Source organism: Podarcis pityusensis (genome assembly GCF_964106645.2).
Source record: "Podarcis pityusensis genome assembly, chromosome: 17".
NCBI classification, from domain to species: Eukaryota; Metazoa; Chordata; class Lepidosauria; order Squamata; family Lacertidae; genus Podarcis; species Podarcis pityusensis.
Genome location: NC_138042.1, coordinates 3,030,107 through 3,047,191, shown reverse-complemented (window position 1 = coordinate 3,047,191; position 17,085 = coordinate 3,030,107). Strand labels below are relative to the sequence as shown.

At 50.9% G+C, this 17,085-nt stretch overlaps 2 protein-coding genes and 1 long non-coding RNA gene across 7 annotated transcripts in view; 1 reads left to right on the top strand and 2 right to left on the bottom strand.

Annotated features, from left to right (window-relative positions):
- RENBP (renin binding protein) overlaps nucleotides 1-7,597 on the bottom strand; it is an 11,780-nt gene extending 4,183 nt beyond the window's left edge. The window contains exons 1-8 of the mRNA XM_080987329.1: nucleotides 7,096-7,597; nucleotides 6,041-6,116; nucleotides 5,321-5,396; nucleotides 4,644-4,816; nucleotides 3,436-3,660; nucleotides 3,264-3,345; nucleotides 345-520; nucleotides 95-226 (exon numbers count right to left, since the gene is read on the bottom strand). Of these exons, the coding sequence (XP_080843455.1) occupies nucleotides 95-226; nucleotides 345-520; nucleotides 3,264-3,345; nucleotides 3,436-3,660; nucleotides 4,644-4,816; nucleotides 5,321-5,396; nucleotides 6,041-6,116; nucleotides 7,096-7,196 (1,041 nt within the window). The 5' untranslated portion in view covers nucleotides 7,197-7,597. The remainder of the gene's footprint in view (nucleotides 1-94; nucleotides 227-344; nucleotides 521-3,263; nucleotides 3,346-3,435; nucleotides 3,661-4,643; nucleotides 4,817-5,320; nucleotides 5,397-6,040; nucleotides 6,117-7,095) is intronic.
- Nucleotides 4,353-16,990, top strand: LOC308466524 (ras-related protein Rab-7a-like). 5 transcript variants are annotated; one of them, XM_080987352.1, is made up of 6 exons: nucleotides 4,353-4,421; nucleotides 11,388-11,453; nucleotides 13,524-13,650; nucleotides 15,564-15,782; nucleotides 16,263-16,445; nucleotides 16,659-16,990. In XM_080987352.1, the coding sequence occupies exons 1-6, from the start codon at nucleotides 4,417-4,419 to the stop codon at nucleotides 16,746-16,748; spliced, it is 690 nt and encodes a 229-aa protein (XP_080843478.1). In that variant the 5' UTR covers nucleotides 4,353-4,416; the 3' UTR covers nucleotides 16,749-16,990. The 5 variants fall into 5 exon arrangements, with proteins under 5 accessions (XP_080843478.1, XP_080843481.1, XP_080843479.1 ...); XM_080987355.1 differs by having other exon boundaries at nucleotides 4,415-4,530; XM_080987353.1 differs by lacking the exon at nucleotides 4,353-4,421 and adding an exon at nucleotides 5,457-5,518 and having other exon boundaries at nucleotides 16,320-16,445.
- LOC308466532 lies at nucleotides 10,286-11,107 on the bottom strand. The gene is made up of 2 exons (XR_013980866.1): nucleotides 11,003-11,107; nucleotides 10,286-10,959 (listed from the first exon to the last, which is right to left on the bottom strand). It is a non-coding gene; the product is annotated as an uncharacterized lncRNA (long non-coding RNA).
- Nucleotides 16,991-17,085: the final 95 nt, after the last annotated feature.

Sequence of the window (17,085 nt, the reverse complement as noted above, 5' to 3'; positions counted from 1 at the left end):
GACCGGGAAATGCACTTTCTTCAAACCTCATCTCACCACCTCTGTTCTAACCTAATGGCACCCCCTGCCCTCCATGGCCAGCCTTCAAGCTTACCTTGGCAAAGGCATATTTAGCCACTTGGGCAAAGCGTTCCAGGAGCTCTTGGTCTCGAGTCTCAGCAAAGCCCATCAGAAATGCAATCATGGCTTCTGTGTGTGGCCACCAAAGCTTCATTTTCCACTCTAACTGAAGAAGAGAGAGAGGGAAAATTGGGGGGTGGGAGGAAACAACCCAAGAGATCCCAGGAGGAGGGCAGTTGTCTAATACATGGTGAATGTAGGCTTTAGGGTCCAAGCTTCTGTACCTGCGTTGGGCAGAGGCCATCCACATCCTGGAAGGCAAAGAGTCCCCCATGTTCAGGGTCCCAGCCCAGACGGAATGGCTCCTTCATGAACTTCTCCACAGCCTGGGCCACGAGGTCCGAGTCCTGCTGGCGCTGCGCGTAGCGGAGCAGGAACCAGCCTGCTTCAATTGCATGGCCTTAGAAACAAAAAATGGAGAAGAAACACCCCAGTGCTAGCTCATAGTTCTGGGGCGGGCAACCTACTGCCCTCAGCCTAATTCCATGCAGGGGGCGGAGGGGGGGAAGGAGGGAGGGAGGGGTGATCCATCCACTCAGCACTGGCACGCAGCTCCCGGCAGAGAATGCTGAGGAAATGCAGCCCTTGACAGGAAAAAATGGCTCCCACCCCATCCCAAGGCAGATTGATTATTTTATTTCTATATCACTTAATATATAAAAAATATCTCTAATAAGTATACAGAAATTTGACATAACAACAGACAACATACACAAAATATTACAAAAACACACATACAGAAATGTTACAGTAATACAAAGTTACTAATATATAAAAATCAGTATCAATTCATTTTCCTTTTGATACACCCTTCCTCTCCGTCTCCAGTAGGCCTGGGTGATGCATCAATACATCGCCCAGGACTGGCATGAGGGGCAGACAGCAATGGCAGCTTCACTCAGTGGCATATTGCAAGTGAAACCACCAATGCTTCTGAGTTCCTTAGCCACCAGGAGGAGAACAGGGAGGGATGGTTGTTGTCGATTTTTTATTATGAAAAAGTACTAATAATTTTGGTTAAACACACATACACATAAATAAGGAGAGCTAGGGAACCTGTGGTCAGGCCTATGCAGGTTGTGGGGCAGCTGGGTCCACTTGCCTTGGGCCTTGGAGGGCTGGGCTGGCCATGGGGTCCTGCCAGGGGCTTGCCAGACTTACACTGTCATGCTGAGAACAAGATCCTTGCCCCAGGCCTCAGACAAGCTCTGCATGGGCCTGCCTGTGGCTCTCCAGATGTTAGTGGGCTCAAGTTCTCCTCAGCCCCAGCCAGCGTGGCCGATGGTCAGGGATGATGGGAGTTGTAGTCCAGGAACATCGGAAGGAACACAGGTGGGGTAGGCCTGGGCAATGTATCAGTTCATCGCCCAGGGGCAGACAGCAATGTATGAGGGGCAGACAGCAATGGCAGCTTCACTCAGTGGTATATTACAGGTGAAACAGCCTCCTCCTCAGTTCCTTAGCCACCAGTGCCCAGCGCGCCAAGGGAGAAACAAGCTGCAGCCGGGCACTGGAGGCAGAGGGACTCAGGGGCAGCGGCAGTTTCACCAGCGATATCCAGCTGAGTGAAGCTGCCATCCCACTTTGCCCTCAAACTGGTGCAGAGGGAGAAACATGCTGCATCGGAGAGGGGCCGATACAGCTTGTTCCTCCCTTCACTTCTTTAAACTGCTTGGTTGAGAAGCATACATCGGCCATTGCTCAGCCAGGCAGTTTTATGGAGCCCCCTACACGCCACTGGAGCCCCTACACGCCACTGGAGCCCCCTACACGCCACTGGCTTGCACCAGCTGGTGGCAGGATGGGGACTCTGTGAAACTGTTCCTGCTTCCCAGCTGAGCAGCCTCTCTCTCTCTTGCATAAATTGGGGATGGGAGAAAGAAAACTGTCACAAGGGGCAAGGGGGCTGTGGAGGCAGGGATGCTGGTAAGGAGCTGTGCCAGGGTCTAGGTGCCAATCTAGGGGGTTGCACCACTTCAGGGGCTGCACCACTTCAGACTGCAGAGAACGGTGTAGTACTTTTGAAGGCTCCATGTAAAGACTCCCTGCACGTAGCAAGCGAGCACAACTAACAGTAGCCCTGACATGCCAACCCCCACCAACCTGGCAACCTCCAAATACTTTGAATATCTAACACCCCCCAGCCCCAGCCAGCACAACCATACTGGTTGGGGCTGATGGAAATTGTAGTCGAAAACATTCTGGTGCAGAAGCTTCTCCAGAGGATTGAGGGGACCTGATGCAACTTTGTGCAACACTGCAAGAAACCAGGGGGCAGAGCCAAACATCCTCTGAAAATTGAGGGGGCTGACATTGGGGGGGATGTCAAAATTGCCTTGGCCCCTAGAGTCACAACCTATCTTATGGTGGGGGCAGGACATACCAGGCTGGCAAAATCTGAACTAGTTGGGCGTAGCCAGTATTTTTGTTGGGAGGGGCAGGCCTTTTGTTGGGGGGGGGGCAGAACCTCAGTTAGCTATGTATTTTTGTTGATTTTTATTGGTTTTGGGGGCAGCTTATCCCCTCTTGGATAAGCCCATGACTAGTTACATTAAAAATATGGCCCCTGCAATCTACAGTGGTGCAGTGCAGAGTTCCACCGCCTGATCCTCTGCAATCCAGGGATGGAGAATGTGTGGACCTTGAGGTGTTGCTGGGAGTACAGTTCCCATCATTCCTGACTGGGGCCCTGCTGGCTGGGGCTGATGGGATTTTATATCCAACATCTGGAGGGCTACAAATCTCCCAGCAATGGAGTGCAATGCATACACCAGCCCAACTCTTCATTCAGGACCCTAACCCAGTGGCGTAGCGTGGGGGGTGCAGGGGGGGCCGGCCGCACCGGGCGCAACATCTGGGGGGGGTGCTCGCACTCGCAGCTCTCTGCCCCTACCTGGCTCACTCGGGTTAGGGCGCGCAAATTACTTGCCTTGCCCCGGGTGCTGACAACCCACGCTACGCCACTGCCCTAACCTGTGGGTCTGACAGAGATATTTTCAAACTTTGCTCTACTGCTAAACAGGCTAGAAATTTGTTTGCTAAAAATCTAGATTCCTGGGGTCTGGCTAACATGAAATTCCACAGCAAAATATACGCTGCTGCACTTGACTCCCAAAGCATCCTGGCTCTTGGTCTCTTCTTACCAGGATTCTGTTGCCTTCCCAAACACCCTGGCAACTCCTCGCCCTCTTCAGAAACGTTCTCCAACACAGCAGCACCATCCCTCTGTAGCGAAATAAGAATTCTATTCTAAAACGTATCATAGACAAAAGCAAGACTAAAGGGCGGGGGGGGCGACCATTCCCACCCCTTTACCTGCACATGCATGAGGATTCGCTGAGCAGACCAGCCTCCCAGCTCACAGAACCGGCTTGCAGCCTTTGCATCTCCTTCTGACAGCTGGTCCACCAGGTTGAGGAGCATCATGGGAACAGCCATGGAGTCATGTGGGCTTGCCCCCGCCAGCAGTGGGCGTCCCAGCTCAGAGGCATCCTCCCTCACCCAGTGCACAATGGCCTCCATCATTGCCAAGGCTTCCCTCTGCCAACAGGAACATCGTTACAACCTACGAAAATACCCATTAGCCAAGTGGAAACCTAAGGTTAGGGCTGGTCCCACTCCCACAACATCCATGCCTGGAGTCAGGTTTCCCACTTCTCCAAAGGACTCAGCAGGCCTTGGCCAAACTCATTGGCTCACTGCTCAGGCTTCCTCAGGGCTGATCAGCAGGGAGGGTGAGAGAGAGCAAGTGAAGAAGCCAGATAGCTGCCCAACAACCAACCACTCAGGACTCCTCCAACCAACAGAGATATGCGTTATAGTAGAGTTCCACTACCCAAGAGAAAAGGGTGAAAAAGAGCTGTCGCTCTCATGTGTTGCTTGAAGGCATCTGGTTGGCTAGTGTGGGAAAGAGGATATGGACAAAGTAGGCCTTTGGTCTGATCCAGAAGGGCTCCTCTTCCGTTCTTAAGCGCTCTTCTACGGAGGCAGAGCAGAGCCATCAAGGTTAGTGGGCACTGATAGCCCTCGCCTCCTCCAAGAATTTGTCTAATCCTCTTATAAAGCCATCTAAGTTGGTGGCCATCACTGCCTCCTGGGGGAGCAGAGGTTCACAGCGGGCCCCACAGCACCTCCCATGGACCAGTACTTTGGACAAGGGTTAACCCTACACAAGAGCAGACTCAACCAGCTGACCAGCCTCTTCCCCTATGTAGATGATGGCTATTCTTCTTCTAGTTCTATCAACGGAACTCCAGTATCCATAGAGACAGGAAGACGTCCCTCAACCGCAGCACCATGAGGTAAAATGAGCTGGTCTCTCCACTCTGGGCCCAACCCTACGGCTGCGGTTTTATCAGCCGTGTGCTAGGAGCTGTACCATAGCTTTGGGGAAAGGGTATTTTTGCTGAGGTAATAATCAGAGGGAGAAAAAAAGGGAGGATAAGCAGGTTTAGATGCCCACCGTTCATATAAGGAGGCAGGCAGGCAATCAGGACATTTGTATCCAGCTCTCCTGACCTCACCTGGTAACGAGGTTCCCCAGTTGCTCGTCCAAGTTCATCCAGCCCAAGGACATAGAAGCACTCGCTGAAAATGGTACGCTGGATTTTCACAGGGCGCCCATCACGAGTCAGGACAAAGGCACACTTCTGCGAAGGTGGGGCCACTCGTGCATGCGCTAACAGGAACTCCCCACCTCAGAGAAAGAAGTAGATTTGGAGGAAGGCAGCTCTGCCCCTCTCTGCTACTGGCAACCAAATACCCAGAGCACTTGGGCCAAGACCCCCCCCCCAACTTTTTACACTTTCTCCAACTGATCACAACCAGGGATTGAGCTATGAATTGGGAAGCCCCAGAACAAAGTGCCCCTCTCCCACAGACGCAGTAGGTGGCCTTAGGCAAAATCTCTCTGCTTCAGGCTCATTCTCGGGGGCCAGAATGCCTTACCATACAAGAAGTACTCAGTTAACAGGAAAGGCTAACTGATTAGATTATGATGATGATTAATTGTGGGGGGACAACCCCTATAACCCCACCACCATTCCAAAGTATCAGAACTTTCAAGAGTCTCTCAGCCCTCATCTCAACTCCCTGCCCCAGTCCACACACCACAGACCTCTGTCTGCCCACCCAATATTATCCCTTCTTTGCCTTCATTCCCAAATCCCATCCCTTCTGTACACAAGGTGGAAGAAGTTACCTGCTCGGGCTGCCTGCAGGAGTTCAGGGCGCCGGAATCTTGGTACTTTTCGATACAGCCGACTGTACATCCACACCTGTTTGGGAAGGGATGGAGAGGTAACCTGGGCCCTCTAGTCTCATGGCAGACATCTGCCTTGGCTAAGCCAGGGATGAGGACACTTGCTCACTCCAGCACTCATCAGCCCCAGCCAGCAAGGTCGGTGGTCAGGGACGATGGGAACTGGACTCCATCTGTTCCTGGAGAGCCACAGCTTTCCTTTCCTTGGCTTAAGCCCCGGCACTGATGTCTGCCATTCAGGGTATGAGCTGTGAGCGTGACTCTCCACAGTGATGCGCAGGCCTGGCCTATTCTTAACCTCTAAGGAGACAGGTGCTGGACCTCAGACTTGCTTGGAAATTCCTTGTGCAAAAACTTTCCCAATATGGGGGACTGACAGGGGAGCTGCACTGTTGAGGCATTCTGCGCATGCTCAGAGAGACGTGTGCCATTTATTTATTAAATTTGCTTTACCTGTTCATTCCAAGCTTTAAGGCCAGCACTGAAACCAGATTCTGAGGCCAATTCCAGGCAAGCCAGGTTCCAATTAAGCCTTGGCTGGCTTCAGAGAAGCTGGCCCTGCCCAGCCTCATTTTCCACCCCAGCCCCAACCACACAAAGGGGATCCCAACAGAAAATCTAAAAAGTTTTCCAAAATCCACAGCCCCTGAGGACCCCTACCTGCCGGCCTTGCAGCCAAACGTATTTCAAATCATCATAAACTTTCCCATCCTGGCCCAGACATGTAAAGAACCCCCTAGAGAGAAAGAAGAGGCAGGGGTGAGAACCAGGAGGGGGGCCCCCACAATTTCCTAGAGGAAAGGATGAGAGCAGGCCGGGCAGAGAACTACTGACTAAAGAGGAACTTGTCGTGGGGCGTGGCTGAGTGGGGCTCCCCATAGCCCCTCAGCCAGCACAACAAATGGCCAGGGAAGGTGGGAGCTGGAGTCCAAGGAGTTTTGGAGATTCCCCCAGCCCTGGCCTGCGAGAAGTAAGACAGGAAGCTGCCTCTGGCAGCGTCAGGAGTTAGAGCTAAAGCAGGCGCAGAAAACGTGGAATGCCTTTAAGAGGGCAGGCAGATCTGCTTCACAGAGCACCATCTGCCAGGACATTCTGCTCCGCAAGCCCCACGGAAATGGAAGGAGAGCATATCTGGGGACAGCAGCATCTTGCCCACAGCTCACATTTGTTTCCATGAAGCTTGCAGAGGAGAATTTCCCAGTGGAATGTCATCCATGCTGGTCCAAGGAGCAACAGGGAGCCCTAAGCTCCGGGTGGTTGCTTTCAAGTCATGCATGACGTCACGTGTGAGTCAGGTGGGCACAGCCTCCTGAAAATAGTGGGCTAAATGAAAAGGGTTGCCAAGCCAGAGGTGTCCCCCCCCCCCTGCACTGGAGGGTAGATTTGTCTGCCTCAGGCCATGTGAGGGGAGGGAGGGGGAAGTATCTCCTTGCATCTCAGTGGTATGTTCCACCCCCCCCTTTCTGGGAAGGGCTCCCCTGTTTCACATACCCTCTCCCCCCTCCCCATTTGGGTCGATTTCCTTAATGGCGTGTACAGAATCACTATAAACATAACCTCCCCCCATGTCGTGAGAGGGAGTCAGTGTGGCAGGTACAGGACTGGACTGCGGGAGAGCCGTGTTCAAATGCCCCCTCAGCCACAACCCACGCTGGCTGGCCCTGGGGCGACGGGGGGGGGGGGGCTAGATGAATAGACAGGCAGCGATCCATCACCCGTATTCTTCGTCGTGCGAATGCTGAAGCCAGAAATCCACCACGGCGTCCAGCTCTCGGGAGATGCGTCCATGCCAGCTCAAGAGCGACGCCAAATCCATCCTCGCTGCTTTCTCCAGCGGCGATCCCTGTAGGGGCGCGAAGGTGCTCCTGGATCAGCAGAGTCAGCCCGTCCCAGGATCCGACCCCGAGAGGGGAGGGGAGAGTCCCGAAACGCGCTGCCGCTCTCCGCGGGAAACTAGCATAAAACCACGTACAACGCCCACCCCCCAAAACTTAAAAATTTACAGAAGTAGGGAACTGCTGGTCATATGATTTCCCCAAGTCACCTGACACTAGCCCCACCCTTTCCCCCACGTGGGGGGGCGAAGACCCTGATTTGTTCCTTTTCCTCTGTTTCCATTTGTTAACCCTACAACTGCCGTGATCCGGCCCAGAGATCGGCAGCAGGAATCCCAGAACAGTGATCGTGACGACAAAAGGGCAACAAAAGGCACAAAGCATTTAAACGCCCCCAGTCAGCCTTCCTAACTCGGGTGGCTCCCCGCTGGTCCTGAGGGACTGCTGAGCGGAAGGGCCTAGGGGCGACTGGGAGCAGGGACGACCCCAAACGCGGCTGCGTGATGTCACCGCTAGTGGGATGCCCCGCTCGTACGTCAGGGGAGGAATCCCCCTTGGCAGCAAAAAGCCAGCAGCTGCCGCCCCCGTCCCAGGTGAACTCTGGAGAGAGAGATGGCGGTGCGTGTGCTTTCCCTCTAGGACCACATGGTTCGTTTCAAATATATACCATAGCAAGGTGCCAAGGCATCCGAATAATCTTGCTGCCAATCTGGGGGAGGCGGGGAGGGACCCCCTGCTCTCTCCTACTTACTTCAGAGCCGCGTTTCACAGCTGGGGGGCGTGTCTTTTAACAATTGGGTGAAAGCAGGAATTTAGTTGTTATTTTATTTAACAGCATTTATATAACACTTGATTGCAGTCAAACCTCTAAGCAGTTTTAAAAACATTAAAAGTATCAATAAAAACAAAGAAGGATAAGCAGGTGATTAAAATAACAGCAACAAAATATCAAAACATGTAACTTCTACATGTCTAGATAGGCTTTCCCAAAGCAAAAATGTTGCAGGTACTGAAAAAAGTACAGTAAAGGCGGCTGCCTGCTATCAATAGGCAACAGGCAGGGAGTTCCAAAGTGTAGTTGCTGCCGCACTAAAATACTGATTTTTCTGTCAACTGTGGAATGAGTATTATGTAGCACCTGCCACAGTGCCAGTTCTACAAATCAAAGTGGTCTACTGGACATGTGTCAGGTAAGGCAATTATGCAACTAAAAAGAATGCAGATTGAGCTTTTCTCAGCCCCACAGCAGGACAAACTGCTGCGCTCCCCCCCCCCTTTATGCAACTTTTAAAGATGTAAGAGACTTGTCTTCACTTGAGGAGGCTGGGTAAAAAGAGAACTGGGTTCCTGCCAGGGGCACCATCTGTGGGGGCTGAAGCCCTCCCCCCCCCAATTTTCAGAGGGGCCAGACTCCCTCAATATTCTGTGGCCTGCGAAGGGCCTCGCCCAGCCTGTCTGTAGCTGCACTGGGCCTTGTGGCCTCCTCCCGTCGTGTGACATCACATGTGCATGTTGTGCACATGATGTCATGTGCTTGCTCTGCCCCCCCCCCAAGTTGGGTGGAACCGGTGTCTGTGGCTCCAGCTTCTTTTAACAGTGGTGCAGAAAAGGGAAATGCAGCAGATGTAGCTTACACAACAAGCTACTCTGGCTGAAATTACCTGCACAGCAGTTAAAGGTGAAGGAATAGCCGTCCTCCTCTTCTTTCTGTTCACCCTACTTCCTTTGCATTTGGACATCCAAGGAAAGGCAGGTGGTCTACCAAGAGATCCCCTCCCTATCTATATTCCAATGCAGGCTTGTACATGTGCTGTGGTGCAAGGGAGGTCACTCACTATCCTCTGCCCCGTTCACTGGATGAATGTGCACATGTGGCAAAATAGATCCATGCGCATTTGTCACACATGATGGTGCACACGAGACACACTTGTGTGCCTTAAACAGCACCAAATAACCATCACACACTAACTGATATGGTGCAAAATTATCTGGGAATTTCATGTGTGTAGGACACATTGAAAGTAGTGAGCGCATCCTTGACTGTTCCTCTGTGGTCTCCCCTACAATCAAAATGTAGTTTGCAAATTCTGTGAGGCAGGGCCTGCCTGGTCCCTGGGTTTTCCCATATGTAATGCTTGCTCCATGGCCTTTCTACACTTAACCTTAATTATGTAACAATGCACATATTGTTCTTCTAAGATTCAACCTTTCCCCACATTCCAGATGTACAGAAGCACATTTAGCTGCCTAGTAGTGAGGAGCATACACAGCATTGGCAGAAGGTTGTGGGGTGGGGGTGGGGGTGGTACAACCTCGGATTGTTCCAGAACTGAGCCAAGCTAGGTTTCCAGGGTCAGTGCTTCTCAAGGCATTCCTCACACATCAAAAACAGGTATTAATACGGCATTCCAGACTGTGTTACAGTATATGTCTGAATTCACATGCATGTCCAGCACTCACATGTATTCATACACACACACCAAGAGATTTGGAATCTTTTGCTAGAGTTATAATGTGTACCCATTTACGAATATGTGTTTGCCTCTATCCCTGCTTAAATAAAACTCCTGACACCTAATATTTAACTTTGTCCTGAGCTGGCGATCCTAAAGACCTCTTAAATGCCAGATGGGCAACCCAGTAATTTTTAGAGGCAAACAAATAGCTGTACATTAAAAGTCTTGAGACACACATTAACAAAGGGAGCTGGGCATGTTTAGCCTGGAGAAGAGGAGGTTAAGGGGTGATATGATAGCCATGTTCCAGTATATAAAAGGATGTCACATAGAGGAGGGAGAAAGGTTGTTTTCTGCTGCTCCAGAGAAGCGGACACGGAGCAATGGATCCAAACTACAAGAAAGAAGATTCCACCTAAACATTAGGAAGAACTTCCTGACAGTAAGAGCTGTTCGACAGTGGAATTTGCTGCCAAGGAGTGTGGTGGAGTCTCCTTCTTTGGAGGTCTTTAAGCAGAGGCTTGACAACCATATGTCAGGAGTGCTCTGATGGTGTTTCCTGCTTGGCAGGGGGTTGGACTCGATGGCCCTTGTGGTCTCTTCCAACTCTATGATTCTATGATAAAGTAAGCTTGGTTTATTATATGAAATGAAAATGACAGAATATACGAATGCAGTTTCAGAATCAGACAGGAAGGGAAAGGGCTGCCCAGCAAGAGAGTTAGCAGGCACTCGCCAAGGGCTTAAGAAGACTTAGTTTGTGCCAGCACCAGAGGCTGATTGTGGCACTTGCGGAATGATTTGTTAAAACACGTAGGTGCTTGTATCTGAGCATGTGCAGGGTGCCTTTTATTTCTCCCACCACTTGGATGAGCACAGCTGGGGGGGCCTCGGGCTTCCTTTCCCCCCTCCTGTGCAGCTGCCGCCTGCTCACTTAGCCTTCCCTTCTGGACCCGGGCCAGGCTGCCACTCCCTCTGAGCAACCAGAGGGAGTAGGTGAAGGGGTGGCAAAGAGGGGCAGCAAAGCAGAGGGTTGCAGTGGGGTGGGAGGGCCCTGCAGGGAGGGCTGTGGGCCTCAGCAGATGCCCCACGATGCGGACCCTGGATGCCCGTCCCACCCCCATGGTTCCAAGACTAGGTTAAGGGTCAAGGGCAACGTTTCCTGGAAGCGCCCAGCACCAGTCTCCGCAGAACTGTTGTGAGGATAGTAGCACCTGTGAACAGGTGTGTGAATCTGATCTGATTTCTATGGTTTATCTCTGTAGATCTTAATAAGCATTAAGATTGACTTAACTATGACATGAGATTCTCCATCGCGATCCTTGCTTCGCCTTGGCACAAGCCGGATCCCACCGGCCTCGCCTGAAAGCGTGTCCGGAAGGCGCAGCCCCTCGCCCTTCCTCCTCCCTGGCGCCGAGCAGCCCGGCAGGAAGGCGAGAGCGAGCAGCTGCCCGGAGCTCCAAGCAGCGCCCTCCCTTCTCCGGAGGGAGTTTGCGGGAGGCTGTGCCGCGCCGAGGTGGCTCGGGGGGGCGCACGGCCGGGGAGGGGCTTGGGGGCCGAGGTCCGGGCGCCCGCCCCGCGGACTGAGCAGGGGACCCCACAAAGGTCGCGGGAATCCACGCCTGGCCGCGGGGGGGTCCCGAGCTGACCCGACTGCCCGTAGGGCTGCTCCGCCGCCGCCGCCGCCGCCGCCCTCACCCGCCCGTCTCTCCGCAGGTTCTGGCGCAGACGCCCCATGTTCAGACGTTCCCACCTCAAGATCCTGCTGATCGGCAATTCCGGGTAAGCAAAGGGGCGCCTGGATCGGGAAGGCGCCGGGAGAGCTGGCCCCTCCTGGCCCCCCGGCCGGGCTCCGACGGCTAAGCGGGTGTCGGGGCTCCAGGCTGGCGGGAAGAGGAAGGCTTCCCGGGATCCTGTCCCCGTTCGGCAGCCAAGGGGTTAAGGCGGCAGGTGGAAGGGGCGGCGCCGCGCAGGGGCAGGGGCAGCCCGTCCGGGGCAGCCCGGTAAACGCGCGCAGGGAGAAACTTCCGCGAGGCTCTGCTGCCTCCACAACCACCCGCCCGGTATTCTCTGCAGCCCAGGCTGGGAAGCGTTCGGCCCCCGCGGCCTGGGGCGAGGCGCCCGCTTGAAGAAGTCGTCTTGATTCGCTCCGCGAGCGCCTTAGTCTTTGCTTCACACGGGCAGCGAGATCCCGGTGCGCTCCACGCTGCTCTCCTGTCCCACCTCCTTCAAAGTCCTTGAAAGTACCTGCAACAAGTGGGACCACGTTGCAGCTGCCCGGGCTCCGTGTGTATACCACAGGCAGCTGATAACAGGACAGTTTTGTGGGGTGCAGCTGAATTAGACCAGCTGTTTGTTCCCAGAATTAAAGCAGATGGAAGAGGCAACACCAAATAACTAGAGGCCAAGTCAAGTGACTATTATCCTATGGACACAGTGGTATTACCATTGCCAGAACCCAGAGAGCATCGATGCAATAAAAAGGTGCTTTTTAAGAAAAGAAAAACCTGCAGCCTGTATGTTTTATGCACAACTGTGATTTGTTCTCTTCACATTATTTTGCCATTTTAAATATGTTGCATACTTTAGACTGCAGGAATACAACCCTCTTGAACTCAGTGGGATTTACCTCTGAGTAGACAGGTGCAGGGTCAGGCTGCAAGTCTGCATTTGCTAGTCATGGGGAGCTAAATGGAACATGAGAACTTACTGCATTTTTATTCAGCTGCCCCTCTAGTCGAGCATGCTTGGAAAATTAGCATAACTTCACAAGTGTTAACAAAAACACATGTACATCAAAATACTCAGAAAAATGTGCTTGCTTAACCTTCCCCCATCAACCTGACTCTGAAGAGCCTGGTAGCAGCTGTTGTTGCAACTAATTTATTAAGTAACCACAGCTTTATGGCAGTGTAGTAATAATCCTTACTGTATAATTATAATTAACACTCACCTTCAACTTTTTATAACCATTATTTAAACATAGTGTAGTTTTTATGTATTGAGTAAAATAATTTGGTTATTTCCATTATCTGTATCTAAACTCAAAAGGGGCCTTAGTATGTGTTTAAGATATTATGAATGCATACAACTGTCCAATTCGATGAGGATTTAAGATTTCTCATTTACCTTTTATGCCAAAAAGTAAAATAGTTAGGATTAACCTTTATCCACCAAATGTGAAGAAAAACACACAAGAAGAGTAGGGCTCAAACGCTGCCAAACACAGTGCATGCAAAGCACTGAATATCATTTTGAAACCATGTCAGTTGTTTGAAATGATTAAGACAAAAATCAGTCAAACACAAAGCTTTGTACAAAAGTGACCCAAGTAAAAAAAGGGCACCATCAGAAAAGGCTTCTGGAGACTTTGTACATGCAATGCCAAAGCATTTTGATGCAAGATATGCTTTTGCCATTGTTTGATTTTAAGCATGTTTTACCAAGATGACTTATTCTGCCTTTGGAGTTGCATCAGGCATTCCTTATGCCTTTTTCAAACCTTTGTACTCAAAAGGCCAATTGAGCCTCACGCAGTGCGTTTCCTACAGTAGCCAACTAGATATTCCTCGGAAGGGGACAAGCAAATCATCAGACCTTCCCGTCCTGCTGCTGTGCCCCAGTGACTGCTGCTCAAAAGGCCTTCGCCATCTTACCGTGGGATTCCCCACTGCTGCCACCAAAAAGGCTTTATCACAAGGCTGCGTGCATGTGTGCAAGAGGCAGTTCAGGAGCAGAGAACCAGCTCCACCTCTGCAGCCCTGTGCTGGTTGATGAGGCGGCGGGGTGGGGGGGGAGGTTACTGACTAGACCTCCAGATTTAAAATGTCAACCCTTCTCCGTTCCCCGCAGGGCGGGCAAATCTGCCCTGATGAACCAGTATGTTAACAACCGCTTCAGCAGTCGCTACAGAGCCACCATTGGAGCAGATTTCCTCAGCAAGGAAGTAAACATTGATGGACGCAAACTGACCGTGCAGGTAGGCTCAGCAGAGTTACCCATTAAAAAAACCCTGTGCTCCAGCCTAGGGCAATTTTAGCAACATACTTCATTTCCAGCTCCTATAATCCCTAAGCCATTGGCCATGCTGGCTAAGACTGGAGGGAGCCTTAACACCACCTGGAGGCCACAAGTTCCCCACGCCAGGTCTAAAATTATCCTATATGTGCCTTATGTAGCCAGAATGGCACCCTTCGTGCACAAGATGGAGGGAGCAGTAGCAGGGATCCAATTTCTGTACAAGCACCTATTTCAGGAAAATATTTAAAGGTTTGTGTGTAAGGAAGAGAATCTAAAATGGGCAAGTGAATTGACGGTTGTGCTCAGTGACAATTGTGGTGGCAAATAAAATACAGGAAAATGGAACAGAATGTTCTAGAAAAGGGGTCCTCTGGCCCCCTCAATATGAGCACCCCAAATCTGCTATGTTTTGCTACAAGTGCCTTGTTTTAGCTTTATTGTGGCAGCCTTAAGAGAGTCAATAAGATACAGGCATTTGTGGACTAAAGCCTATCACCATGAGACAGGCCCCGGGTGGGGTGCCACGAGCATATTACAATGTGGACTCTAGCTATTTGCTAAAAATCGGTTCTTAGTTAAAGCAAACACCCTTTCCCTTCTAGAATTAATGTTAATGACAATGCTGAATTCTTATTTCCATTTCTTGTTCCCCAATTTGTACAGAAGCAATATGCACAACTAAAAAACTGAAATTTCAATATTGCTGCAGTCCCAAATATGCAATGGCCCAACTCTCATGAACTAACACAATTCTCCCTTGGGCTGCAAGATCAACGAAACGCACCTACACTTGGCCCTTCCTGTAAGGAGCTTACCATATGGCTTCCAAAGTGATCTTCTATCTATGCAAAAACTTACAAAGCTAGACCAGGTTAGCCTCAAGCTGAGCAGAATTTACCCCACATGTGGTCAGATCATTCTTTGGGATCATGTTATCAATTGTTCCATGCAAAGTTTTATCAATTCATAGACAATAATGATGGCCAGTGCCATACCAACAGGGCAAAATTAAACACCATCCATTCAAAAAAGCAAAAGAAAAAAAAAATCAAGAGCATGGCAGAAAAGGCACCTTTACAGCAAACACTCCTGATCAAAGTGCATGTACCAAGATAGCCCCCACCCCACCCCAAAGATCCTTTACAATGCTAGCAGCCAATTTGGCTTGAGGAAAGGCTTCTAACCCATATAGCAAACTGGTTGTGTCCGTGTACAGTACTGCACCACACACACCCAAGTTCCGTGACAAAGCTGAATTCAGCAGCTTGTGGTAAGCATATTCCTGTGGTTTCTCATTTTGCACAACTGTCAGTTTCCACTAATCATAGGAAGCAACATTCAACATGACAGGGCTGCAGTCCCCATCTAATTCAGTACTTTTTCTGGCTGCTGGTTTAATCCAAGATTGCCAACTTTTATGGCAAAACAGTACATAACCGCACTCGTTTTCTGGGCGCCAGTCACAATGGACAGCTGGCACCTGAAATGTAGAAGTATGGATCATTCTTCTGCACTCCCAGCAACGTAGCTGGGCAGATGGGGTTCAAGAAAGCTGCTCCCCTTCAGCTCTCCATCTCTTTATAGCAATTTGGTATTATATACATTCTGATGTGTAGATTAGTTCGCTGTTGGCAGAATTGTGGCAGCCACTCAACCCTGGTCAAACATGGTGGAAGAATCCAGAACATCAATTGAATAAAGAAACGGGAGACTCTAGTCCACACCATCATTTGGCATGGTATCCCCTGATGCCCCCAGACAAAACCTATGCTTGCTAACTTTGTGAGAACCAAGATTAATGGAGGTAAGTCACCAAGGACCCAGGGATGTCTTGAAATCAAGGTCTCAGCTTCTATCCCTTCTTGCACCTAGATTTGGGACACAGCTGGTACAGAAAGGTTCCAAGCACTGGGGACTGCCCTCTACCGGGGGTCAGACTGCTGCCTTCTCGTCTTCGATGTCACATCTGTCAGCTCTTTCCAAGCCCTGGATAAGTGGCACAAGCAGCTCCTGTTGCAGATTGAGCCAGAGGAAGAGCCCACTTTCCCCACTGCTGTCATTGGGAACAAGATGGACCTGGAGAACCGTGAGGTGGGGCAGAGGTGGATTTAGGGGAGTGCCACTGGCTGCCGAGCTAAGGGGGCCCGGCAACAATAGCAAACAGCGAAAGGCGAGAGGCACCCCCCCCCCAAAGTTTGGCATTGCAGAGTTTACTGCTGAAATTTTAAAGCCCAAAGTCTGCCACTAGGTAGGGCTACATATGGAGCCAGGTGCAGGGCACAAGTCCACATCCTGCATGGCTCTCAGACATATTGGGTTGGAGTAGTTAGGGGTCAGAACTCTTTAGGGGTTCTGTTAGGGGGCTGTAAGAACTCTTTGCAACGACTCAAGGAGACGGGGAGTGGACAGAAAGTTCAGGGAATATTGTATCCTAATGAACAGCTTCACCAGAGGACTTTGGCATAATTGTCGAGCAGAGGTGTAGAATTTGGTATCTGTGGAAAAATTATATTATCTTAAAGATTTGGTCTCATTATGTACACTAAAAAGACGACAAACTTTTTGATTAAGAGCTGCAGATGGAATTGGGAAGAGAGCAGAGTATGCCCAAGCCCTGTTTTTGTCCAGGTGTCTTCTGAGGAAGCAGAAATGTGGAGCAAGCTTCATGAAGCCAAATACTTTGAAACCAGCGCCAAGGAAGCCACCAACGTGCAGGAGGTGTTTGAGTGGGCCATACGGGCCGTACTAAAGAATGTAAGAAACCTCATTTTCAGCTCTGCCCTTATAAGGCCCCGGACAGACCACATACCTTTGAGATGGCTTTTATCCCTAAAAACAAAAACACCTCTCCCAGCTTTCAACTTTCTTATAAGACAAAGTCCTTCCCAACAGCCTGCACCTCATGCCCTCTGCCCATCTGCATCAACCACTTGCCCCCTCACCACTTTTCTTTCTGTTTCACCTCAGCGGAGGGTACCTGAAGAGCCACAACTGGACTCAGTTCACCTGGAGACCAGGCCACCCGAAGGGGCAGCCAGAGAGAAGTGTAGCTGCTGATCTGACCAAATACAGATGGGAAGATTCCTTCTGTCTAAGGGGCTGGGCTCTTCATGCTCTGCAATCCCGAAGGGTGAAAGTGCAACCCCACAGAACAGCCCCAAGGACATTTGGCAAGGCTTCTGGAGCTGGATCCCAAGGTAGACCTTTGTTCTCTGGATGACACAGCCTAGCACTTGGGAGAGCTGGATCATATCCCAGGCTACTCTTCCCAAGCACATGGAAATAAAGCTGAATGCCAATATTGTGCTTTTCAATGGTGAAAACACTTGTGTCCCAGTCCTCCCACAAGGGTAAGAGGGCTCTTCTCCCAAAAGGTAGCCAGAAACGCCCTAGT